Below are 26,891 nucleotides of genomic sequence, written 5' to 3' on the forward strand. Positions count from 1 at the left end.
TTCAAAATATTCCTTCACTCGGCTAGGCATTGTAACGTACTCCAGCGTAAGAGCTTTTGGGTTGATAAAGAACAGGAACCTAGCCAAGTTCGATACCTCCTGTTGGCAGTCGGGGACCCCAAGTGTAACCGATAGATACGAGTGGAAACCCTTCAGGATTGGGTGATCCATCGAATGGCGCTTGTACAAGCCGGCGGTCTGTGTAGCCAGGCGTTTTTGGTTTTTCCACTGCCTGGCCTGAATCATTCGAGCACTGCCATCCACGATCTCCTCATCGGCTATGTGGTCAGAGAATCTCCCTGTGTGTTCAGGCTCCGGGCATGGGTCTCCCTCCAACCCGCCTGCCGGCTGTAAATTGCCGGGCGTGTCCGCCATAGGAGAATCTGGCTCCACCAGGGGCATGGAGCAGGGCTCTAAACTGCCTGTTTGTTCCTGAGCGGGCCCCTCACAGGTTAATGGCTTGTCGTGCGACTCAAAACTCGGCTTATTTACTACTAAGAAGCCGCGACCTTCCACAAAGGAGACAGTCTCCCACAGGGATTTGAGAGGCTTGATGTCGCTGAATTGGATACTGGTTCCCTTTTCTGCAATACATTGAAGGGTATCCTTGGCGGTAGCTAAGGCATTTCGTACCTTAGAATCACTCTCGGTTCTCAGGCACACTCTTTTCAAATGCGTGGACATATATTTGGTTACTTTGTGGCACTTGGGGCAGGTAAGTGGTGTCCGTTTGTGGCTATGGGGGCAACAGAAATATAAATGTCACTCCCTGCTGCAGCCATACAACCCCGCTAAAAGGTACACCCGTACCGGGCTCTAAATGCAAACTTTTAGTAGTCGCTAACTACACAGAAATGTGGTCATAGAATGGCTTCTACTTACCGCTCCATGTGGAAGTGTTTCCCGCACTCGAATTCAGCGTGAACGTCCGAAAATATATGCTTTTAGAGCGAGTAAATCTGCACGTCGCTGGGACCTGAGGTAAACTGTTTTACCTCAGCGACGAGCCGCCTCACCTGCGCGCCACGGCGGGTGCTTCCTGTTAACTGTTGCCGCGTCGGCCGCTTACTGTTACAGGGCATCCCAGGTGGTGAGGCATCCCCAGGGATGTCACCCTCACGGCTGCTTATCACCGCTACGGTTGATGGAAAAATCCCATACAGTCTGTATCTACAATAATATATACCTGACAGGAGTCCGTACAGTCTATATCTACAATAATATATACCTGACAGGAGCCCGTCATGGATGTATTTCTTACACCACTACAAATATGAGGAAAGCCATAGAAAGGGAAAAATATGTTTAACAGCTCATCAGCTGTACTGACCACACTTCCAGGGCCCCGAGTGCGATGTTCAGAATGAGTCCTTGGGACTTAGTATTTTTTTCCGGAATTTTTGGACTTGGAAATTTTCTGACTTGTGTCACACTTTAATGCGGGGGAAACCACTGGATGTGTACCGATGACGCTTCCAGAAGCCTGGGGAAGCTTTTCTGAAAGTGTCCTTGGGACTTTTTTGAGAAATTTCTGATTTTGTGAAAAATCCCGCCTTTCCCTTTCTTCCACCCTAAAGGGGCGTCAATATGTTGTAAGGCACCCCAAGACAGATCTATCTAGCAGTCTGTCTATCTGTCTATCTATCTATCTATCTATCTATCTATCTTTCAGTCTATCAGTCTATCTATCAGTCTATCAGTCTATCTATCTATCTGTCTATCAGTCTATCTATCAGTCTATCAATCAGTCTATCAATCAGTCTATCTATCTATCTATCTATCTATCTATCTATCTATCTATCTATCAATCAGTCTATCAGTCTATCTATCTATCTAGCAATCTATCTGTCTATCTATCTATCTTTCTATGTATCTAGCAGTCTATCTATCTGTCTATCTATCTATCTATCTATCTATCTATCTATCTATTCGTCTATCTAGCAGTCTATCTATCTATCTATCTATCCATCTATCTAGCAGTCTATCTAGAAGTCCAAAAATCAGAGGAACACGATTTTTGGACTTCTATGACAAGGTTTGGTACATGCCTGAGGGGGCCTGCACCTTGATTTTTGTGTTTCTTTTCTGTGCTGCTCTCACTTTTTTGCAATTGTAGCAGGCTATCTATCTATCTATCTATCTATCTATCTATCTATCTATCTATCTATCTATCTATCTATCTCTATTGGGGCCCCTGCTGGGACTCTCTCTCTCTCTCTCTCTCTCTACATATAGCAGTTTATAGAAGATAAATAATTAGGACATGTTGGACAAATGTGCTGTAAATGCCTTGTATCTGTCTGCTTTATTCATGTAGACCACCACTCTGCCTGAGATCCTGACAAATTGCTCCAAATAAGGTGCAGGATTCCATGGCTCTCAGGCTGAAATCCCAGAAATGGGACGAGCAGGCTCCCTCTGGGGGTGAGCAGGCCCCTGGGTTAAGGGCCAGAGCCTTTGGGGGGAGCTTTTCTGAAAGAGTCCTTGACACTTAGAAAAATTTTGAGAAATTTCTGATTTTGTGAAAAATCTCGCCTTTCCCCTACTTCCACCCTAAAGGGGCATCAATATGTTGTAAGGCACCCCAAGACAGATCTATCTAGCAGTCTATCTAACTATCTATCAATCAGTCTATCTATCTATCTATCAATCAGTCTATCTATCTATCTATCTATCTATCTATCTATCTATCTATCTATCTATCTATCAATCAGTCTATCTATCTATCAATCTATCTATCTATCTATCTATCTATCAATCAGTCTATCTATCTATCTATCTATCTATCTATCTATCTATCTAGCAGTCTATCTATCTAACATCATGTCCTCCCTCTATCTGAAATTGAACCTGTCAAAAACTGAACTCCTCGTGTTCTCTCCCTCTACTAACCTACCTTTGCCTGACATTGCCATCTCCGTGTGTGGTTCCACCATTACTCCATAGCAACATGCACGCTGCCTTGGGGTCATCCTTGATTCCGAGCTTTCATTCACCCCCCTCATCCGATCACTGGCTCGCTCTTCTTATCTGCATCTCAAAAACATTTCTAGAATTCGCCCTTTTCTTACTTTCGACTCTGCAAAAACTCTTACTGTCTCACTTATTCATTCTCGTCTGGACTATTGTAACTCTCTACTAATCGGCCTCCCTCTTACCAAACTCTCCCCGCTCCAATCTGTCCTGAGTGCTGCTGCCAGGATCATATTCCTCACCAACCGTTACACCAATACCTCTACCTTGTGCAAGTCATTACACTGGCTACCCATACACTCCAGAATCCAGTACAAAACTACAACCCTCATCCATAAAGCACTCCATGGCTCAGCACCACCCTACATCTCCTCTCTGGTCTCAGTCTACCACCCTACCCGTGCCCTCCGCTCTGCTAATGACCTGAGGTTAGCATCCTCAATAACCAGAACCTCCCACTCCCGTCTCCAAGACTTTACACGTGCTGCGCCGATTCTTTAGAATGCACTACCTAGGTTAATACGATTAATCCCCACAGTTTTAAGCGTGCCCTAAAAACGCATTTGTTCAGATTGGCCTACCGCCTCAACGCATTAACCTAACTATCCCTGTGTGGCCCATTAAAAAAAAAACAAACAAAAAAAAAACATTATCAGGTTCCTCGCATCATGTTCTCATACACTTTATGCAGTTAATAGCCCTCTGTGTATGTACTGCTACATACTTAGGCTGATAACTGGTTCATGCAGCTTTACATGAACACCCGAGCCTTACACTATGGCTGGTCCAAACAACTAAAGCAATTGTTACCATCCACCTCTCGTGTCTCCCCTTTTCCTCATAGTTTGTAAGCTTGCGAGCAGCAGGGCCCTCATTCCTCCTGGTATCTGTTTTGAACTGTGATTTCTGTTATGCTGTAAGGTCTATTGTCTGTACAAGTCCCCTCTATAAGTTGTAAAGCGCTGAGGAATATGTTGGCGCTATATAAATAAAAATGATTATTATTATTATTATTATTATTATCTATCTGTCTATCTAGCAGTCTGTCTATCTATCTGTCTATCTATCTATCTATCTTGCAGTTTATCTATCTACAATAATATATACCTGACAGGAGTCCGTACAGTCTGTATCTACAATAATATATACCTGACAGGAGCCCATACATTCTGTATCTACAGTAATATATACCTGACAGGAGCCCGTACAGTCTGTATCTACAATAATATATACCTGACAGGAGTCCGTACAGTCTGTATCTACAATAATATATACCTGACAGGAGCCCGTACAGTCTATATCTACAATAATATATACCTGACAGGAGTCCGTACAGTCTATATCTACAATAATATATACCTGACAGGAGCCCGTACAGTCTGTATCTACAATAATATATACCTGACAGGAGCCCGTACAGTCTGTATATACAATAATATATACCTGACAGGAGCCCATACAGTCTATATCTACAATAATATATACCTGACAGGAGTCCGTACAGTCTATATCTACAATAATATATACCTGACAGGAGCCCGTACAGTCTATATATACAATAATATATACCTGACAGGAGTCCGTACAGTCTGTATCTACAATAATATATACCTGACAGGAGCCCGTACAGTCTGTATCTACAATAATATATACCTGACAGGAGCCCGTACAGTCTGTATATACAATAATATATACCTGACAGGAGCCCATACAGTCTATATCTACAATAATATATACCTGACAGGAGTCCATACAGTCTATATCTACAATAATATATACCTGACAGGAGCCCATACAGTCTGTATCTACAATAATATATACCTGACAGGAGCCCGTACAGTCTGTATCTACAATAATATATACCTGACAGGAGCCTGTACAGTCTGTATCTACAATAATATATACCTGACAGGAGCCCGTACAGTCTATATATACAATAATATATACCTGACAGGAGTCCGTACAGTCTGTATCTACAGTAATATATACCTGACAGGAGCCTGTACAGTCTGTTTCTACAATAATATATACCTGACAGGAGCCCGTACAGTCTATATCTACAATAATATATACCTGACAGGAGCCCGTACAGTCTGTATCTACAATAATATATACCTGACAGGAGTCTGTACAGTCTATATCTACAATAATATATACCTGACAGGAGCCCGTACAGTCTGTATCTACAATAATATATACCTGACAGGAGCCCGTACAGTCTATATCTACAATAATATATACCTGAAAACACAAAAAAGCACAGTAAAACCAAAACCACTCTGTTGCAAAAAAATCACAGTGGACAGCAAGTGCTAGTAAAAAGATGGAAAAAACAGGGTATTTGGTTGATACGTTTTTTGCAAAAAATGTATATTAAGCCGCTGTACCAATCGCCAAGGTATACCCATATCACAGCAGTCCTAACTAATGTATGTAATCCCTATCTGATGTATTTAAAACCTGGTCATATGTACAATACCTGTATGAGCAGGATTCAGAAAAGGAATGTCCATGTGGACACGTTGGACAGAACGGCTCCTGTGCGCACAGCTCAAAAAAAGAGGGGTGGAGGCCTCCCCAGTCTTGTAGAAACAAGAAAACAATTATGTAGAACCAGAACACATGAGCTGTGCGCACAGTGAACAAGCCAGTAAAGACATGTTCACACCACCAAGAGACTTGAAAACACAAAAAAGCACAGTAAAACCAAAACCACTCTGTTGCAAAAAAATCACAGTGGACAGCAAGTGCTAGTATAAAGATGGAAAAAACAGGGTATTTGGTTGATACGTTTTTTGCAAAAAATGTATATTAAGCCGCTGTACCAATCGCCAAGGTATACCCATATCACAGCAGTCCTAACTAATGTATGTAATCCCTATCTGATGTATTTAAAACCTGGTCATATGTACAATACCTGTATGAGCAGGATTCAGAAAAGGAATGTCCATGTGGACATGTTGGACAGAACGGCTCCTGTGCGCACAGCTCAAAAAAAGAGGGGTGGAGGCCTCCCCAGTCTTGTAGAAACAAGAAAACAATTATGTAGAACCAGAACACATGAGCTGTGCGCACAGTGAACAAGCCAGTAAAGACATGTTCACACCACCAAGAGACTTGAAAACACAAAAAAGCACAGTAAAACCAAAACCACTCTGTTGCAAAAAAATCACAGTGGACAGCAAGTGCTAGTAAAAAGATGGAAAAAACAGGGTATTTGGTTGATACGTTTTTTGCAAAAAATGTATATTAAGCCGCTGTACCAATCGCCAAGGTATACCCATATCACAGCAGTCCTAACTAATGTATGTAATCCCTATCTGATGTATTTAAAACCTGGTCATATGTACAATACCTGTATGAGCAGGATTCAGAAAAGGAATGTCCATGTGGACACGTTGGACAGAACGGCTCCTGTGCGCACAGCTCAAAAAAAGAGGGGTGGAGGCCTCCCCAGTCTTGTAGAAACAAGAAAACAATTATGTAGAACCAGAACACATGAGCTGTGCGCACAGTGAACAAGCCAGTAAAGACATGTTCACACCACCAAGAGACTTGAAAACACAAAAAAGCACAGTAAAACCAAAACCACTCTGTTGCAAAAAAATCACAGTGGACAGCAAGTGCTAGTAAAATTAATTATTATAGTCACGCCTATTTCATAGGGCTTCAATTATGTGTGTGTATGTTTGCAGCACATTGTGTGTCATGACATTCTTTTGGTTTTGGTTCAATACTAGGAGACTTGACTTATTTAACCTATGAGCAAGAGACATTTTGTTATTTATATTTGTACAGCCTATTATATTATGCATATTTGCTTATAATTATAATGTTTCTTTGGTTGTACTACACTATAGTTGCGATATATAGGGGTGTCACTTATTGGTCCTATATCTTAGCCCCTTTTAAATGGTTTTATCTGTGTCTGTCTTTTTTGAGGTGTTATAATAAAAGTTTTCAGATTTTTTATAATTTTTGGGTGTGCATGCCATCATTAGTCTAGTCTTTTCTCTTTTTTGCTGTATCTAGTTTGCCCTACAGACTAGGTTTTGCACCTTGTATCATCATCATCAGTATAGGGGTGCGCCTCTTTCATATATATTTACAAGATCTATCTATCTATCTATCTGTCTGTCTATCTGTGACCATTAATTTAAATCAAGCTACCAGTAATTAAGTGACTGCATGACTTTTATTTGATTTCCCCTCAGCCACTGATAAGAAATACAATATCAGGGCCGTGTGTCTCATTTTTATACCACAGTTCAGTTCTACTACATACATACACTCTGCCTTTTTCAGACGTTTCTTTAAAGTATTATTTAAAGTTTATTAACCTTATATATAAACATTAGTATAAAAACATGGGTATATGCACAAGTTTAAAAAAGGAATATCATACAGTTTATAGAACACAGTAATGGCAAACCTTGGCACTCTGACTGTTTAAAACTACAACTCCGAGCATGCCATAGCAACGTGCAGCAGTTGAGGCATGCTGGGAGTTGTAGTTTTACCACCACTGGAGTGCCAAGGCTAGCCAACACAATTCAAATTAAATGTATGAACTCAGGTTGTTGTCACGTTTCCAGCCAGTTCAGATCTTCTCCTTCTCCATAGGAACATCTTTTCACTCCGTAATCAAAAAGAAGTTCAGTTCCTGGATAAATGTCTTCCTTTGCCTCAAATAATATAATTGGAATTGTCCCACCCTTCATATATTTCAGAACCGGCTTTAGATTGTTTCTTTTACGTGAGTGGTTTATCAGGCGTCCAAATGTCGAAGGCATTTCTGAATGGCACTCGCAGGGCGCCTGGGTTGCATTTATTCACATTTTATGTCCTTTCTCACGAAAGAAGAAAATATAGCACTTTTCATCCGTGATTTTTCCTTGTATCTCTTCTCCTTCTCTTCCTCCCATTAAGACACCGTGGTAATCACAAACAATGTCACCTTTTTTAAAGACCTGGGACGTCTTGACGTATGGATTGTCCACCCTTTTTGTGATCCTGCACTGCAACAAGTCCTTTCCACTCCTGGGTGTCCACCAAGCTTTCTATTTTAAACCATGTGTCCTGAATTTTCCGGGATTTGTGAGGTCTCCAGGCCTTTAGAACAATCTCAGGTTTCGGTATGTTGGTCTGCCAGCCCTGTTCCTTCATGTACACCATGATTTGCTGTTTGCTTGGAAGATTTCTGAATTTTTCTGCAAAAAAATAAAGCAAAATATTGTAAAATAGTCAGTATGCATACAAAACAACACAATAAATTGTTGCACAGGAACACCAACGTCTTGAATACATTAACCCATTCCTTCCATTATAATTAGCAGAATTGCACACCCAGAAAAAAAAATGTTGGCGAAAGACTGGGCCATTATTGACTTAGGTGTTTTTATACACAGGCATGATCTACCGCCCTCCCCAACAACCCTGATTGCAATAACACAGTAAATATAACAAAACCCGGCACTCAACTTCAATATGAGATGCTGAATATTTTATTGCGTAGTGTCAATAACAAAACGTTTCGGTCCTTCAGACCTTCCTCAGTTACGATTTGTGAGGTGAATAAGATAGAGTCTCATAGCCAATAGGTCCCTATTGGAATCACTTAATTTTCAGAAGCAGCTCCTGGATTTGAGTAAGAGCTGTTGTGTGTCCGGGTATAGACGCGGTGTCCACCGCTAGTCATTACCGTCTGCCGGAATCTATCTTATTCACCTCACAAATCGTAACTGAGGAAGGTCTGAAGGACCGAAACGTTTTGTTATTGACACTACGCAATAAAATATTCAGCATCTCATATTGAAGTTGAGTGCCGGGTTTTGTTATATTTACTAGCTATATGGTGTGGGAACCTACCCGTGCACCTACTGGAGCAGTGCTCACGGTCTAGTTCACTGCAATAACACAGTGACTTATGAAAACAAAGTGTTGTGAAATAATGAACATAACATAGACCTAAGGCCACGTTCACACGTTCAGTAGTTTACCTTAGTATATATAAGTCAAAACCAGGAGTGGGTGATAAATACAGAAGTGGTGCATGTGTTTCTATTATACTTTTCCTCTGATTGTTCCACTCCAGGTTTTGGCTTACAAATACTGAGGTAAAAAACGGACCAAATACTGAATGTGTGAACATGGCCTAAAAAGCCGCAGTTATTGAAATATGTTGTATTTCCTAAAAAAAGCATTAATATCCCAAAATGCTTATCACACAAAAATATGTAATCAACTGGAAATTACCAACAATGCATGCTTGAGTAATTATATAGTTTCAAAATTTTAACTAGACTATTTTTGTAGAAAATTGCAAGCAAATAAGCTAGGAGGCCTAAAACGCACCAGGTATGCATGCTAGGGTTAACAACTGGTTATATCAGAATAATAGATTCTGAAAAAAAAAACAAATACACACAACTTACCAACAACATTATCTATTCGAAGCTCCTTCTGCATCCTTCTCCATTTGTCTTGTGTGTATTGTGCAAAGTTTCCACTTGATTCTGCACACACGGCTATGGCTGGAGGTCGCGCATTTATATCAGCTGGACATCTTTTAAGCAGCCTCTTGAAAGCCTCTACTTTTAAACCCTTATTTTCCTCTGTATATGATGCATCTTCTTCATCTTGTTCTCCTTCTTCATTGTCTTCCAAGTCATTTTCTGTCCTCTTCCTTTTTCTAGATTACACAGAGATGCATGTCAATTACTATAGTTGATCTATAGTCATGGAGGATCTACCATCATGGTTGGTGAGGAATGGTTGAGAACAAAAACGACACTTACCTGGAGCTCTCTCCTTGATGATCGGACTTCAGTGTGGCCAGAATATGCATGCCTTCAAGCAGATGACTCTTTCTAACCGTATCTTTTAGATCTTTAATGTTGATATAGGTATATACAAGATCTCTTTTTTCATTGGAAAGATTCATCAGTGCCCACTTGTCAAATGCATCTCTTGCCTCTTTACAGGTAACTGAAGGTAGTTGAAGCCTAAAAAAGATTATTGAAGCCACTGTTAGCATAGTTTAATTAACATTAAAAAAAAAAAAAAAATGGTGGCTCGTTATTACATGTACATTCCACTTCTCATGAAATCTTGACAAGTCCTTTGAGGCATTTTTTATAGGCTGTCCCTTAGATGTTACAAAGAAGCAGTCAACTGTGTGTGCATCCTTGACCAGCTGAGTCGGTCTGATGAATTTATAGTAAATGTTGAAGAGCTGGTAAAGGAAAACATTGCATTACTGACTTGCTTGCCAATTAATAAAATAGAAACATGCAACACATTGACAGTAAATGACTTAATGCTTACAAGCTCTTCCTCTTCTTCTAGCACGATGATGGTCTCATCAGAAGAGATAATAGCCACCTTCTGGTTTTGAAAGCGGGAGAACTTCCTTTCAACCCACTCCTTTACCTGTAAGAGAAATAAAGTTAATGAGGTTTAGAAGATCTGTCATTAGTCGATGAGCTGAAATAATTAATAATATTTCACAAATTATTTACATAATACATAATGTAATACATAGCAATACCAATAAAATGTAAGATAACACATTTGCAATATTTTCAAACTTTATAAAAGAGGTTGTCTGGGAAAAGAGAAACAGAAAAACCGCTTAATACCTGTTTATAGGCTAGAAGTGATATTTCACATGAGCTGCATCACTATGATGGAGATCAGCTACCGTAACACACTTTACCTATGGACAGGTGTAGTTCAGTAATAAAGCAGCCCTGCTTTTTTACATTTTGGACAACCCTTTTAAACTGGAATATCAACCACTCTATATAACACATAGTAATACAAATGCAATGTAGAAAGGCACAAAGGAAAAACTTTTCCAACAATGTGAAAAACATTGTCTGGGATAAGACAAACACAAAAAGTTAATGAGGCCTATGGGCTGAACTAACAATTAAAACTTACTGTCAGATTATGGATGATGGATGGTTTTTGAAGATGTTTCAACATCAGCAAGGCCTCAAGGTGCAAACAAGCAAGCATCTTTTCTTCAGTGTTCAACTCCTCGCCCAATTCTGCCTTTGCGAATATACCGTCCATAGTGGCTTTTTCTGAAATAAGAACCTTTCGACTGTCTTTGGGTCTAAGAAACCTGAGAACGAGAGAAGGCAGTTATGATGATGTTTATATTTTTTATGGCCATAAACACATTTATTCATAATCATCTAGCATACTTAGAGATACTTACTGCTTTTTCTTGTCCTTCTCATCTTTTGGGATCATTTCCTTATTAATTTCTATTAGGCTTGCCAGAAAATTGTCAGCAGCCTGTTTTCTGTCATCACCTATGTCATTGGGAAAGTCTTCAGAAATAGCAAATCTGACAAAATGTTGACTGTGCTTCAAGTACTTTTTCACTGTGCACCGAGATGTCTTCAGACTTAAGAGGGTGCTGACAAACCTCTTTGTATTTTCCAAGTCATTCATGAATTCTAGGGAGATGCCATCTGGGTTCATGAAATATAGATACCTGGAAACATTTTCCACCTAAAATATACACAAGATGTCAGTTTCTGCATTGCACATTCAAGGAATAGTCATACAATGCATGCATCATAGAGAACAATTCAAATCCTACTGACCATTTGCCTAATGCATAACTCAGAAAAGTTCTTCTCCAAGTACTGTTTAAAGGAGATCAACACCGGCAAATCAATGTCATATTTGTTGTGAAAACCAGCTTGAAAAAGTTTCTTACGCAGAGGGGAACTTGTCCTGAAATCAAAAGAAAGTGAAAGGTTAGTGCACATGCTACTGTTAGATGATCCATAGATAAAGGGATAGATGTACAGAAACATATATAAGATAAAGTTTATCTTTATAGATGGAAAAGTACATTCATATTGTGATGTAGCTGAGCTGTCAGCTATGCTACATGCCAAGCTCTGCCCATGTAGCACTGTTCAGCACCATAGAGTCCTCACCTGGTTGCTGCCGGCAGCACTCTCTGGGTCCTTCTAAAGTTGTTTTGCTTCTCCTGTCCATAATAGACATGAAGAACCACAGAAGCCTGGGGGACCCAGAAACAATTGCCAGCACACAGGTGAGGATGGAACCTGCTTCCTGCTTAGTGTCGCCTCATGCTGTGCTTGGTTACAGCATCAGATTTTCAAGGGAGCAAGGGCATGATGTGTGCCAGCTACCTTGCCAAGTCAATGCTAAAACCAGGCTGATCATGATATGAAATGTACTGTCACCACCGCTCACATCACCATGTTACAAAGCAAATTGGTAGACCTTCAAGGCCTTTAGACTGCTAATAAATTGAACTTACATAGCCACTTCACTGACTTCACCTTCAGACTGAGCCTCTTCCATGGAAGGTTGCCTGGAGATATACAATGAATCATGAGTTAGAAAATAAGCATATTAAATTATTAGAATAAAAAAACATTAAATATATATAGATACATACCTTGTAGATGGTTGATCAGGAATGATGCAACCACGACTCTTCAAAAAGTCTGCAAAGAACTCCTGAGGGTCAGAAAAGCGACTTTTTCTGAAATTCAGATCCTGATATGAAACAATACTCAAAGATGCCAGCAGTTTATGCTTGTTTTGCCTTGCTTCTATCACAGCTTCAGTGATCTCAGCATCGGTCGCTCTTTTCATGCAAACTCTGCGAAGATGCACTGACAACTTCTCTTGATGCTTCATGCAGATCTTGCAGATGAGCAGGCTATGACTCTTTTTCTTGATGGAAGACATTGCTCAACACTAAATCGGTGATATCTTGCTCAAGACTGAACTGTGAGCCTGGAATCTGTACGCTTTATATACAGTTGAAGTGACTGAGGTGTCATGGGATTTTATTTTGAAACAGACACATATGTCAACAGTCACATATATCAAAGAGGGTAGGCTGGAGCCAGCCATACACCCAGTAGCACAATTCAAATGTAACATTTGGATTTCAAACTTTTATTTGCTTTTCACACTTCTTTTAACTTGTGGTTCATTAATTAACATTTATTTAACTGCTAAGGAGACAGCCAGACACTCTGGCATTGGAGTCATTCCTAACAGGTGTGAAACTAGGCCATTGAAGCACTCCACTGCTCTAGGCCACTAAACACCGATATTTACCCCCCAGCTGTATCACCACCTGCCCCATTCAGCTTGTGAGCCCACTGACACTATCATTGGAGCCATACACATCAGGTATGAAATCAGGGCAGTCCTGCACCCCACTGATGAGGAGTTACATGTTAGTCAAACATTTGCATTCTTTAATTAAAAGACTTTTAAGGGAGCAATCTCATTGGTCAAGGTATGGCCACTTTCTGTATATAAGTCAGGTTCTGAGAACACTTTTTCAGATCACTTTTGGAAATCTGACTCTCAGCTCTTTCTGATACTGGTCTCTGCTAATTTTTCAGGTTTTTTTGTCCACTTAAAGGTTGATTCCAGCAGCTTTCTTGAAAGCTTTACTCAACTCTAGACACATCGGAAACAGATATGGAATCAACAGTGTAAGTATATTGATTGTTCATCATTCTTTGCTTACCAATGTCATGCAGAATTCTTTCTAAGTAGTTGAAATTCCTTTCTTATTTATTTATTTGTAAACAGGCACAATAGGACTCCAATGACCTGCCCTATCTGTTTCAAAACAGATAATATCCTGTCTACTCACTTGCGCAGGAAATGCATGAAGTACCGCAGCAAAGATGAAATAAAGGCAACACTTGCTAAAGCAAAAAACAACTTGGTAGCCGTAGCTTCCAAAGGAATTGCCATTGACTACAGAGAGGTCTCCAACCTGGTGTGTGATGGGAAATGTCTGGATAGTGTCCTTAAGTTCCTTGAAGGACGTGGATTTGTACTCTACAATAAGCCTCTTGTGCCAAGGTTTGTCATATAGAATCTACAATGTTTCCCTTTTATAACAAGTAAAAAAAAATGATTAATAATAATTTGTGCATTTCGTCATTTCAGGAATAACAGTTTCAAAAGTACAGAAGAATCAAGCATCCTGGAAAGAGAACAGACTGTTGGTCAAGAGGATGTTCCATGTAGAGAACAAATTAACCCTGGATGTAAGAAGAAATGGTAAGTAATCTCCAAGATTCATTGATATCTACAAGTAGATTTGTGTGTACATAGAAATAGAAATGGTTATAGTCTTTTATAAATGTCTGAAAAAAAAGTTCAGTATAAAACACATAGGCGCTCCTATCCAAAGGACATCAAGGTTTATTAAACAGAATGATAAAATGGGGTAGACCTGAACGGACAAATACAATTTTTTAAATTCTTTTTAGTTTTTTTCCCATTTTAAGTTCCCATCTATCTATATCAGGGGTGGGGAACCTTGGTCTTCCAGCTGTTATAAAACTACAACTCCCAGCATGCCCTAGCAACTTGCAGCAGTTGAGGCATGCTGGGAATTGTAGTTCTCCCACAGCTGGAGGGCGAGGGTTCCCCACCCCTGAACTATATTAATCCCTTCCATCTTCAGCAACTTTTTTTGATATATTACATTGCATTTTCATGATGACAGGTTCCTTTTAAAGTGTAAAAAGTAGAATCTGCAGAACTTTCATTTTCGTATCAAATCATAGATATATAGGAAAAATGTAAAGCTGTGCATAACTGATGCAGACAGACCTCTTTTAACCATCCATGCATTTGTTGGAAATGTAACTTGTTCCTTATTCTGTGACAGCCCACAAACATGCAATACTGGTATTACAAATCAAGAGGAAGATGTGATCAGGATAATTGATTCAGATGAAAAAGACACTTGTGAAAAAATAATTGAAGAAACAGGAATGGCATCTGAATGTGAACCTAAAGTAGAGGAAGAAGAAAAAGAAAATTCATCACTGGAGATAAAAGCAAGTGAACCCAAGATTTCATGGAGCAACCCCTTGAGGAAAAAAATGGCAGATTCTAACATGTATATGAAGCACTCCCTGAAGACAGAACTTCTTTCCGGCTTTGTAAACTTCCTTTCAAATACCCTAGCCGTCCAACGGCACAAACAGGAGGTAAGAAAACTAGTTATCATACAAATAAGATGGCACCAATAATACTCCACGCCTATTTACTGCAGGACAGCCAGGTATTTTATATCTGGGATCACATGGATATACACAGACTGGTTGTACTGCCATATATAGAGGTATAGCCTATTACTCTCCACCCCTATATACTGCAGTGCATCTAGTCAGTGTATCTTCATGGTAATCATTTATATATGAACTGGTTGTACTGCCACATATTGGGGTAACACAGATCACTCTTCACCCCTACATATTGCAGTGAAGCTAGTCAGTGTATATTCGTGGTAATCATTGGTATACATGGACTGAATGCACTGCAGTATATAGGGGTAGCAGTGATTACCCTCCACTCCTGTATACTGCAGTGCAGCTAGTCAGTATATATCCATGATCCTGTGTTATTCACTATATTTACATATATCAGTAAATTATGATGGGGTGACCATACTTTGCATTGGGGCCTTTAAGCCATAGTTACATTATTATTAATTATATTTTACATTATCATTTTCAGGCCGAGAATGTTGCTCGTTTCCTGTATTTTATGGACAATGATAAGCCATCAATGGAATTTGTTTTTAACATCCAAAAGACTAATGAATATTTTTCAAAGCTTCTGGAAATTGGCAACACTCATCAGACTGTCTGCAATTATCAAAAAAGTTTGAAGCGGTTTCTTGCTTATATGAAAAACTCCACTGATCTCATACACAAAGACAAGAAAGTGTATGATGCACTTTGTATCTTCGTTGATCAACTGGAGGTGTTCCAAAAGAGGCTCAGCAAAGGAATATCTAAAGAAAATGTTGCAAAGAAGTAAAAAAACTGGTCTAAAACACGTTTTTTAATTAAGTTTTCATTCATTCATTCAATATCAGTTCTCATTCATATTTCTTTTCACAGACAGAAATGTTTGAGAGATGGAACTCAGACACCAAACCAGCTAGAAAACATCCTGAACGTTGCAAAATCTACTTTTATGCGTGTCTTAGGGCTGGCAAAAGAAGGGAAAAATCTACATGTGGACGAAAAATTGACAATTCTTCAGTATTTGGAAGCGCTTATCATTGTCAGAAAGCTGCAGAGACCTGGTGTTGTTCAGCATATGACGGTCAACAGCTTTGAGCTTTATATTGCTTTATGTTAATGAGCAATATAGGGTTGAGTTTTTTAAATTAATGTATGTTATTTTTTGATCTTACAGGTCGATGAGTGGAAAGATAGAATACATAAATCGAATCATGTAGGTATTACTGTGTATGAGCACAAGACAGCGGCAAATCAGGTGGCAACAGTAATTTTAACTAAAGAAGAGGAAAGCGTAAGTACATTACAGCTCTGTATGCCTTTCTCTCTCTGTGCCCCCTCTCTGTCGTTCTTTATTTTATTTTTTTATTTTCTATTCCAGTGGTTTGATATCTACTTTGAAAAAGTGAGGCCCACATTCTTAAAGCCAAACAACGAAAATAACAGATTTTTTATTTCATCAACGGGAGAAAAAAATCTACAATGTTTCAAATGATATTGCAAGACTTCATACCAAGTAGGTCTTTTCAAATAGAAACTATTAGTTAATAAGTCTACATGATCATAATAAAATGATTCACTTAATTTTCTTTTATTATACAGATTTAGATTGAAGCCAGTAACCAGCCAGATAGCGAGACGGATGGCAGAAACGTTTGTCGGTGCAAATTGTAAAGAGAGCACTGATAAAGATCACTTTTTGAAGTATCTGGCACATAGCAACAGTACTGCGGTCCGTGTTTATCGGGAAAACACAATGGACATGCTGATCAGAGCATCAAACTTGACCAGAAAAATTCAAGAGGAGGCTTCAACATCAGCGTAAGTATCTGAATAGTCGTGTGGTTGTCTCCAGCCTTGGTGCATCAGGTTGACTATTTTTATGTGATCTGTTACTAAAACATTTATATTTTACAGGACTGCAATGGAAGTGGATACTGTGAATGAGAAAGATAAAGACACTTGTCCTTCTGCTTTGTTGAGCTCCAAGGAAGAAGAATTTAAAAGATTTGAAATAAAATATCCTCTAACTTTAGACAAGGATGCACCATCATACAAAAAATGTAGGAAAGAATCTGAAACGCATGGGAAACAGATTTATGATCAGTGGAGGAAGAAGCAGAACAAACTGCGTGTGTGTACTATATTATCAGTAAGATGTTCCTATGCCATGTATCTAATCCCACACAATTTTATAATCCTATCTAACCCTTTAATGCAGAACCATGTGTCTATTCCAATCTTGAATGACACTGTCTGCTGACCTGTGTACCTAATCCTCTCCTGTTTGATACTGTCTTGTGGGCCATGTATTTACTCCAATCCTGTGTCATACTATCTGCTGAGCTGGGTATCAATTTATCCTGCATGATACATTCTTCTGAGCTGTGTATCTAATCCTATCCTATGTGACACTGTTGAGCTGTGTACCTAACCCATCTAATCAAGGCATTTGTAATAAACATTGTTTAGTATCTATATCACATTACCATATTACAATTTTTTTTTACATTTTCACAACAGGATTGTTTCAAGACAAAAGACCAGAAGAAGAGGAACTGAATGAATGCATCAGAAACCAGGGATGGAACAACAACAGGCCAAGAGTTAACGAAATATTGCTTAATGGAAGAAAAGATATATGAAATAATGAATCGGATAATGAAAAATAAGAACCTATATTTATAAAAAATAAAATGGATGTGGACCTTTTTCATGTTGAGAAAGATGAAAAGAAGAAGAAAAGATTACTGTCAGATCCAAAAAAATCGACTTTTTTATTTCCATACAAGGAGGACTATCAGCTTTGGCTAATCTAGATGCCTTCATGTGCTGTTTAAAAAAACCCACAGACAGTATTTTATTATTTTATATTATATTTTTTGAATTGTTCAAATTTGAAATGTTCTTGGTGTATAGAATATTGATGTAAAGCACATATGTGTCATTATTGTGCTTAGGCTGTGTACACACTGGAGTGAAAACCTGGTATTATGAATAAGGTTTTCACGGTTCCAGTGAAATACATGGCCACAGGGCATTCTTGGCAGCAGGGAATTAATTTTCCCCCGTCAAGAAACTATCCCTACGGCCATGTGGACGGCCGTGACAAAGCTCTGACAACGGCCGCAAAAAGAATGGTCTTGACCATTCTGTTTGCAGCTCACGGACCTCGGCTCCCATTGCAGTGAATGGGAGCCTGTCAGAGCCTGTGAAAATCACGGAAGGCACACATTACTCACATTATTGTAATGTCCGCGCCTCCATGATTTTCTCCTATGCTGAGTGGACAGCTCCATATGTGCAGCTGTGGTTTCCCACTAATTGTCGGCAGGAAATGCGGCCAGTAATTAGTTGTAAAAATCACAGCTGTAAGTGAAAGTAAAGTAGAAAACGTTTTCCTTATTATTTTTTATTTGTTTATGGCTGTGTTCACACTACCGTATTTTCTTCCTGTGTTGAATGTAATCTAAAAATCAAGATTTAATAGGTTGGGTGATATTAACCTGGACCAGAGCCAGTGTATAGTGAATGGGAGCAGAACAGCATTAAGTGCAAGTCATATTATTACCACTTAACCATCACATCTGCCAATATGTCTGTCTAAAGGACCTCTAAGGAAATGTGTAGGCCTGCATCTCTGGAATTTATTGCCCTGCCTACTGATAAGGAAGACCATAAATGAAGATTCCCACCTCTCCTGTGCAGCTACATTTGCTATTGAGTCTTTTGCTCATATGTGCTTAGTTGCTTTGCTGCTAAGAACGCTACCAAACTATTGAATAATTCTTGATTTGTTTTGCTATTTTCCTATTGTTTTGCCTTATTTTGGTCACTGGACTTGGATATTTCAGTCATCTGCCTTTCTATTGCCAGCCTGAGGCGATAAATTCATATTTTTTTCAAAGGCTTACCTTTGGGATACCAAGTTCAAGCTACAGACATGGATCCTGCTTCCAAAGTGTAAGTTGCTTTACATAAAGCATATATGATGTTTTATTAAATGTGCTAAGCACCCAGCTCCATGCTAGGCTATGTACAGTACATGACTTATAGGGGGTTAGTGTCATTTATTGGGACATCTTGTGGCTAAATTTGAGAATGCACTTTGTGGTCCTATGAAAACAACTGTCTATTTTAATTTATAAACTCTAACCCTCTTATATAACAGGCACAATAGAACTCCAATGACATGTCCATTCTGCCTCAGTCCTGAAAAAATACTCTCTACACATCTGCGCAGAAAGTGCATGAAATTCAACTCAGATGAGGCGATAAAAGCTGTTTTGGAACAGGCCAAGAAAACCCTTGTCAATATTGCTTCTAAAGGCACCATCCTAGATTATCAAGACATCATGTCTCTTGGATCCTTGGACAATGTTGTACCCTTTCTGGAGACCAGAGGATTTGTAATAGTGAACAAACCAACTGTGGCCAGGTATGTTTTTTCACTGTCTTTGTAAGTCTTATATCCAGAGCCAATCTAAAGTCAGTTGCAAGAGTGTCTTTTATACTCCAACCCCCAAATCTATCCCACCCTACCAATCATAATTAATAAAATAAAAAAGTTCTTATAATTTCTGCTAGTGCCTTCACAAGTTCTTGTTTCACTCACTATATTTAATTGCCCTATCAATGATCTCATATAGTCAGTACTTGTACACCAAGACCTAAGGCCACTGAATAGACTTCCTAATATGCTGCATATATAAATACTATGCAGTGAGAATGGGGGAGAAATCATTCAGTGACCCCTTGGTGTACAAATACTGAATACTGAACATGTAACGCTGTCAACCTCTCTCGCGCTGTCACTCTCTCTTTCCCTATATATATATATATATATATATATATATATATATAATAATTAGGACATGTTGGACAAATGTGTTGAAAAGGCCTTGTATCTGTCTGCTTTATTCATGAAGTTGTAGTGAAGTTGTCATTGAATCATTTTCTTTGACCACAGAGGACATGTTGAGCCTTACACAGCAGGTTTGACACCTACATATTGTAGCACCCTCTACAAACAAACAATACACATTTCCTCTGCCATAGGTTTCTAAAGAAGCCAGACATCTATTTGCATTTCAATCAAGCTACAAGTAATTAGGTGAATGCATGGCTTTTACTTGCTTTTCCGCTCAGTCACTAAATAGTCCTAGTATTCTAGGAGTGACAACTTTATTTGCAGCATATTAGTAAGTGCTTATCAAACTCCGGGGTCATTTTCAACCTTTATAAACATGTCAGTCACTTTCAAGGGGGAAGAAGGTGCAATGCCTGAAAGTTCACCAAACAGCACAATATAAAATCTATCCTATTTATCTATCTATCTATCTTTGACCATTAACTTTTGTCAAGAAAATTTATGTGTGCTGTTATTCTTGGCCTTTTGATTGATTGAGGTGTAAAACACTAACACATTTGATGGGTCACTTCCATGGTGACGGTTCATTGACTGAGAGCCTGACAATCGCACAGAATCGGGTGCAGGATTCCATGGCTCTCAGTGGGGATGGGATCCACAGGTTCTTTTATGCCACCTTCCAAGTCCTTAGGGGTGTTTTATGCGGCCTCCTGAAACAACCCGATGACACAACTTCACATTATTTGTGGGAGTGTGGAACCCTGTTTGCACAATTCAACCCCCCCAAATGCTCACCCTGCTTATATATGACATGCATGCTTACAAAAATTTTTTTTCTAATTTATAGGAATGTGCAACAAGAACCTGCATCAAGGTCTGCATCCTCTGTGATCTCACTGCCACAATGCACAGTTAATGCTGCTGAGGATCGTGATGATGCCATACCTGGCCAAGCGGATTTGGAGGGAGATTTGACACTGTTTCCTCAGTCCTCTACAGAAGAAATTGAGGTCAGTGAAACCCCAGAAGAAAATCAGACTGATGGAGAGGAAGGAAGAGAATATGAAGAATGTACAGCTGAAGTAGAGGAAGAACAATGTGAAGAAATGGAGAATGAAGAGACACCGAGGTCTGAATACAATTTGTGCAATATGTATGACTTTTAAGTGCTATAAAGTGATTAGCGAGTGCATACACAACTACATGATACTTGGTTGGGAAGGCTGCTCAAGTCCCCTATAAACTCGACCAAGTACCACATGTGCTTGAGGGTGCTACTCGAGTGCCCTTCTCAAATCATTGCTGCCTATTAGGTGACCAATGAGCAGGGATTTTAAGGCCTAGAAGCAAAAGCACAGAAGATGAATGCATATTGCATGCCATTCTCTGCACTATCTGCTTCTATGGTAACCCGACTGGTTTGTTGCTCAGATGTTTTTGATCCAGCAGACTATTAATGACATATGCATCACTGTGTGTCAGCAAATGTTCTGTTGTATGATGTGCAAGGAATGTCGCTCATTATAAAATGCTTTCAGAGAAGTTGGCAATTATGCAGCAATATGCAGGCTGCCCACTTCCTAATACTTCGTCCACTTATGCTTGACATGTTATAATGAAATGTGGCTTGCTTCGCTGTTAGCGCTACGACACTTAGCATTGACATTTCCTGTATCACAGGCACTATTCAGGGCAACAAGACCCAGGTGAATGCAAGGATGTATTTACATTGTGGCTGTCTTTGCTCCGCTACAGCTTCCTAGGCTTCAGGCCTAGTGACCTGCAGGTTATTGGAGCAAACAGTAGGGATGGAATCTGTAGCCCATCTTTCAAGTGCTTAGGGGTGTTTTGCATGGATTCTGGAAACAACCCTTACCACTATAATTGCACCCCTTAACAAACCTTGTGGGACTGAGGCACCCTGTTTATTTGCATCGGTCAAACCCTATAAATGCCTGCATTGCTTTTATCTCCATGCTCACGTCATTTTTTTATCTTTTATAGGAGTGATCAACAAAAAGATTGATCAAGTTCTGTATCTTCTGTTGTCACATTGCCGCAATGCACAGCTGTTGCTGCTGTGGAGCTTAAATATGCCATACCTGGACAAGTAGAGATGGAGGCAGCTAAAGAAGTGGAGGATGAACAAAGTGAAGAAAGTGAGACTGAAGAGACATTTGATGAAGAGACAAAGAGGTCAGGATACTATAGATGCAATGTTTATGTCTTTTAAGTGTTACATAGTGATAAGCAAGCATGCTTGCCACTATTAAATGCTCGATCGAGCATCATGGTGCTCGGGTAACTTTGCTCAAGTTCAACAAGTATTTGAGGGTGCTACTCCAAAGCCCTCCATGCATCATTGGTGCCTATTAGGCCATTAATGAGTGGGGAATTAAGATCTGGAAGCTATACTGCAGGCTGGTCTGATGCACATTTTTGGGGGATTTTCACTTAATTATACACTTTCCCCTCTGCCAAATATAGGGTGTATGTTTTAATGCTCGAGTCTCTCATAGACTTTGATTACAGTTTACTCGCTACTCAAGTTGATCACATCTGAGCATTAGACTTGCCTGACTCAAGTCTCAAGCTCATCACTAGTGATATAGAATGCATCAAGTCTGATCTGTTGTACTTTTCTCCCAAACTATAGAGCACTGCTGAGTAAATGGTCAACCGATACACGGAAGAAAATGAAGAAAGCAGGGTTATACAAGCGACATTCAACACGCGAACCAATATTGATGGGCTTTTCTCAGTACTTGCAAAAATCACTAATGGTAACCCACTATAAACAAGAGGTTCAAGACGTGGCAAGATTTCTTTACTACATGAACGCACAGCGTGCAAGTTTGGACTTTGTTAAAGACATTAAAAAGGCCAATAAATTTTTCAACACGCTACGAGACATGAAGCTTGCAAATCAGACCATCTTCAATTATCTGAAACATGTCCTGAGGTTCCTGACATACAACTTGAAATCGACCAACCTATTTGAAGACAATGCAACACTGTTTAACTCCTGCAAATTCTTTATAGAGGTCACAGAAGATATCCAGAAGAGGTTGAGCAAGGGTATTTCTAGAGAAGTGGTGGGAAAAAGGTAAATTATAAGCTCACCCATTATTAAATTCCAATATTTTCCATAATTATAAAAGTTTTGCCTAATAAATTATTTTAAACTACTATGTTCTTATAAGGCAGATTGGAATTTCTGTGACTGAGGACATGAGTCGCTCAGTAAACTGAAATGTGGTTAGGTGTCAATATATAAATATCCCTGATATAACTTGCCATAGCACAAGGGGAGGCAATCAGACATCATTAGCAAAACCTAAACATTCATGAGTGCAAAATATTAGCATTTTCCACCATCAGCCATATGATTACTATAGTGTTAATATGTTCATCACTCTGCTAAAATTAACCTGTCTCACCACCTTCTGATGCCTGTGATGAAATGTACACTTGTTATTACATCTTATGTTTGATCTATTACTACTGTATATATATTTGCAGTATAATAAAATTATATTGTTTACTCCTTTTTCTAGATACCAGGCATTGATGTCTTCGACTAAAACACCCCGGGAATGTCAGAAGGTTTTAGATGTCGCAAGGCCAAGCTTTTTGAAGTGTATCCAAAATGTCAAGCACTCAAAAGTCTCAACTAAAGCCACTAAGCTTGAAATTCTCTATTGTCTGGAGGCCATACTAGTCTTAAAACATCTCCAAAGACCCGGAGTAGTACAAAATATGAGTGTAAGTAAATTTTCCTTCTATCTATTTATTAATTTTATTTTACTGTCCCTCAAACATAACTATGTCTTGACTCATAGGTTTCTGAATGGAATCAGCGGATACCGAACAAATATAAAGGGAAAAATCTCTTTGTTATTGGAGTGAAGCATCATAAAACATCATCTCAACAAGTCGCAACGTTTGTGTTGGATGAGGAAGAAGAAACAGTAATATTTTTAAATGTATTTCTTATAATACAGAGGTTTAATGTTTTTTCCGTCACTGATTTTTATATTTTTTTTTTACAGTGGTTCAATATCTACTTTGAAAAAATAAGACCTCAGTTGACATCAAGCTGCATGCCCGATGACACATTTTTCATAAATACCTCCGGAAAGAAGATTTATAACGTATCCAATGACATCAGACGTCTTCAAGAAAAGTAAGAGTCTTTTAGTGCCAATATATTTCTTAATCTCTAATAGTAAGGATCATTATTTTAAATATTTTTCTTTTTTTATTTCTAGATTCAAAGTTCCTGGCATCAGCAGCCAGCTTATCAGGAGGGTCTGTGAAACCTCAACTCTTTCAAAATTTTCAGACTCGGAGAAGTGTCTTTTTGCAAGATATTTGTCTCATACAAACCTTACAGCTGAAAGAAGCTACAGAGAAAAGACGCTTACCGACATATGCCACGGTCATGAGCTTGTTACGCAGACAGGACTTTATAACAGTGATGAGCCCATAGCTAGCACCTCACGGTAATATATTAAGAAAGGGGCAGATGATTATTGCTTTGTGGCATTTATTATTTTTGTTTCCCAAGTATAATAGTTTTTGTTTTTCCCTTGTCTGCTGAAAAGAAATCAAGATACAATAGTGACGCAGAGAAGACACGATGACAGTAATAGGCCCCAAGCTGCTACCTCAAGGTAATTTTTTGAAAAGGGACAAAGAAATGGGTGTTCACTCCTTATACAATATAAAAAGGATAGGTAAACTGGAATTTTGGGGTCAAGAGGATGCGGATGAATTTGGGTGGCTTAATCCAAATCAGATTTCCACAACTTTGGAGAGAGGCTCAAGTCAGAGAACTGTCAAAAGGAGGCAACGTTACCTATATTCTAAAATACACCGCCATCCTACTACTTGCTGAGAAATATAGACCATAGGTTTCCTATCCTAATGAGCAGGTTGTTGCAGGATTGTGTCCAACAGGGTCTCCACAAGGATTGGATATGAGAGCTTGGTTTTTGGGGTCAATAGAAACATAGCAAAAAATGTTGGGTATGATCACCAAGTATAATACTTTTTGCTTCTCTTGTTTTCTGTAAAGAAATCAAGATGCAGCAGTGGTAGAGACTACAGACGAAAGCCAGGAAGAAGATGAAGATGCCACTGACAATGAAGAGTCAAGTCACCAAAGTGGGCAGGAAGAAGAATCCGAAAGTGACATCAACAGTGAAACGTACATTTCAAGGTTGATATAGCCTTAAAATAATACAACTGTTCTAAACTAATAAATGTTTGCATGCAATGTTGCATTATGCTTTTTTCATTTCAATGCCAAAAAATCATCTCATGACACTGTAAGAAGATCTACTAGACAGAGGCAGACAGGGTTACAAACATCTACCAGGTAAGAAGACAAGCAATTTGATGGCATTCATTTTTGAAATTCAAATGTTATAAATGAGTTTTCTGACACTAATATGTGGCATTTATTTTTTTTCAGAGCTGTAAAGCGAAAAGAAATAATTTCCAAAGAAAAGAAAGACAGTTGTCCTACCCATAAGCTGATGTCTAAGGAGGAACATTTTAAAAGATTTACTAAAAAATATCCCATTACTCTGGAGAAGGATGTGCCATCACCGAGCATATGTCAAGAAGAGTCCAGAACTAATTGGCGATACTTTGGTGATCGATGGAGGAAGATACAGAACAAAATGCGAGTTGATCACATCACTGGTAAGATGTTTAAATGTTTACCATTTTTTATGGAATCTATTTTACATTATCATGTTACAAAATTCAATTATGTGTTCTTTATAGGAATGCTTCAGAAAAGTAATGTGAAAATATCAGAAGTAGAACGACACATTGAAAATCAAGGCTGGAAAAGGAACCTACCAAGAGTGACTGATATATTGCATCAGTTAAAGAAATGATTACTAAAATGGTAAAAAATGGGTAAATATGCAGTAGATGTGTGTTTGTGTATGTGCACCTGTGTGCTTTGGAGAATTGTTCAATGCAGTAGCAGAAGAGATTTGTAAAATGTTACAATCAAGTAGTGTATGCCTTAAACTAGGATTTAATATTAGTATTTAATGTATTTTTTCCCTACAGATGGAGGAAGAGCCGTATTTCACAATGAAGATTCCAGTCCTGATGGAAGAATTAAAGCCTAAGTCACACTAAACGACTTACCAACGATCACGACCAGCGATACGACCTGGCCGTGATCGTTGGTAAGTCGTTGTGTGGTCGCTGGGGAGCTGTCACACAGACAGCTCTCTCCAGCGACCAACGATCAGGGGAACAACTTCGGAATCGTTGAAACTGTCTTCAACTATGCCGTAGTCCCCCTGCAGCACCCGGGTAACCAGGGGTAAACATTGTGTTACTAAGCACAGGGCCGCGCTTAGTAACCCGATATTTACCCTGGTTACCATTGTCACCGCTGTGCTCTGCTTTACAACCGGCGCTGACACAGTCAGTGCAGGGAAGCTCTCGGCCGAAGTGCGTGCATTAGCAGCGCTCCTGCCGAAAGCAGTTTTAACCCTGTGGACGCCGGGGGACGTGACAAACATCAGAATGTGAGTATGTACTGTTTTTTTTTTTACTTTTACAATGGTAACCAGGGTAAATATCGGGTTACTAAGAGCAGCCCTGCGCTTAGCAACCCGATATTTACCCTGGTTACAAGTGAACACATCGCTGGATCGGCGTCACACACGCCGATCCAGCAATGACAGCGGGTGATCAGCGACCAAAAAAAGGTCCTGATCATTCCCTACGACCAACGATCTCCCAGCAGGGGCCTGATCGTTGGTCGCTGTCACACATAACGAGATCGTTAGCAGGATCGTTGCTACGTCATCAAAAGCGTGACGTTGCAACGATATCGTTAACGATATCGTTATGTGTGACTCAGCCTTAAGAGGACTCGAAATGTCACAATCAATTGGATTTTGCCTCAGGGAAGTAAAGTAGTTGTAGTTAGT

At 39.2% G+C, this 26,891-nt stretch overlaps 3 protein-coding genes and 1 long non-coding RNA gene across 4 annotated transcripts; 3 read left to right on the forward strand and 1 right to left on the reverse strand.

Moving 5' to 3' along the window:
• Window positions 1-9,500: 9,500 nt before the first annotated feature.
• Window positions 9,501-12,834, reverse strand: LOC143767871 (uncharacterized). The gene is made up of 11 exons (XM_077256394.1): window positions 12,428-12,834; window positions 12,287-12,340; window positions 11,595-11,727; window positions 11,201-11,499; window positions 10,918-11,104; window positions 10,523-10,579; window positions 10,300-10,404; window positions 10,071-10,207; window positions 9,771-9,977; window positions 9,568-9,664; window positions 9,501-9,506 (listed from the first exon to the last, which is right to left on the reverse strand). Exons 1-11 carry the CDS (start codon window positions 12,721-12,723, stop codon window positions 9,501-9,503), a joined length of 1,578 nt encoding a protein of 525 aa, XP_077112509.1. The 5' UTR covers window positions 12,724-12,834.
• A 2,919-nt stretch (window positions 12,835-15,753) lies between these two features.
• Window positions 15,754-16,322, forward strand: LOC143764703 (uncharacterized). The gene is made up of 3 exons (XR_013213254.1): window positions 15,754-15,839; window positions 15,927-16,134; window positions 16,228-16,322. It is a non-coding gene; the product is annotated as an uncharacterized LOC143764703 (long non-coding RNA).
• Window positions 16,323-18,955: 2,633 nt separating this feature from the next.
• Window positions 18,956-20,787, forward strand: LOC143764701 (uncharacterized). The gene is made up of 4 exons (XM_077250555.1): window positions 18,956-19,013; window positions 19,222-19,488; window positions 20,109-20,163; window positions 20,768-20,787. Exons 1-3 carry the CDS (start codon window positions 18,994-18,996, stop codon window positions 20,161-20,163), a joined length of 342 nt encoding a protein of 113 aa, XP_077106670.1. The 5' UTR covers window positions 18,956-18,993; the 3' UTR covers window positions 20,768-20,787.
• A 2,892-nt stretch (window positions 20,788-23,679) lies between these two features.
• On the forward strand, window positions 23,680-25,154 carry LOC143767872 (uncharacterized). The gene is made up of 5 exons (XM_077256395.1): window positions 23,680-23,891; window positions 23,973-24,106; window positions 24,192-24,425; window positions 24,528-24,596; window positions 25,001-25,154. Exons 2-5 carry the CDS (start codon window positions 24,024-24,026, stop codon window positions 25,152-25,154), a joined length of 540 nt encoding a protein of 179 aa, XP_077112510.1. The 5' UTR covers window positions 23,680-23,891; window positions 23,973-24,023.
• Window positions 25,155-26,891: the final 1,737 nt, after the last annotated feature.

Source organism: Ranitomeya variabilis, chromosome 4, assembly GCF_051348905.1.
Source record: "Ranitomeya variabilis isolate aRanVar5 chromosome 4, aRanVar5.hap1, whole genome shotgun sequence".
Lineage (NCBI taxonomy): Eukaryota > Metazoa > Chordata > Amphibia > Anura > Dendrobatidae > Ranitomeya > Ranitomeya variabilis.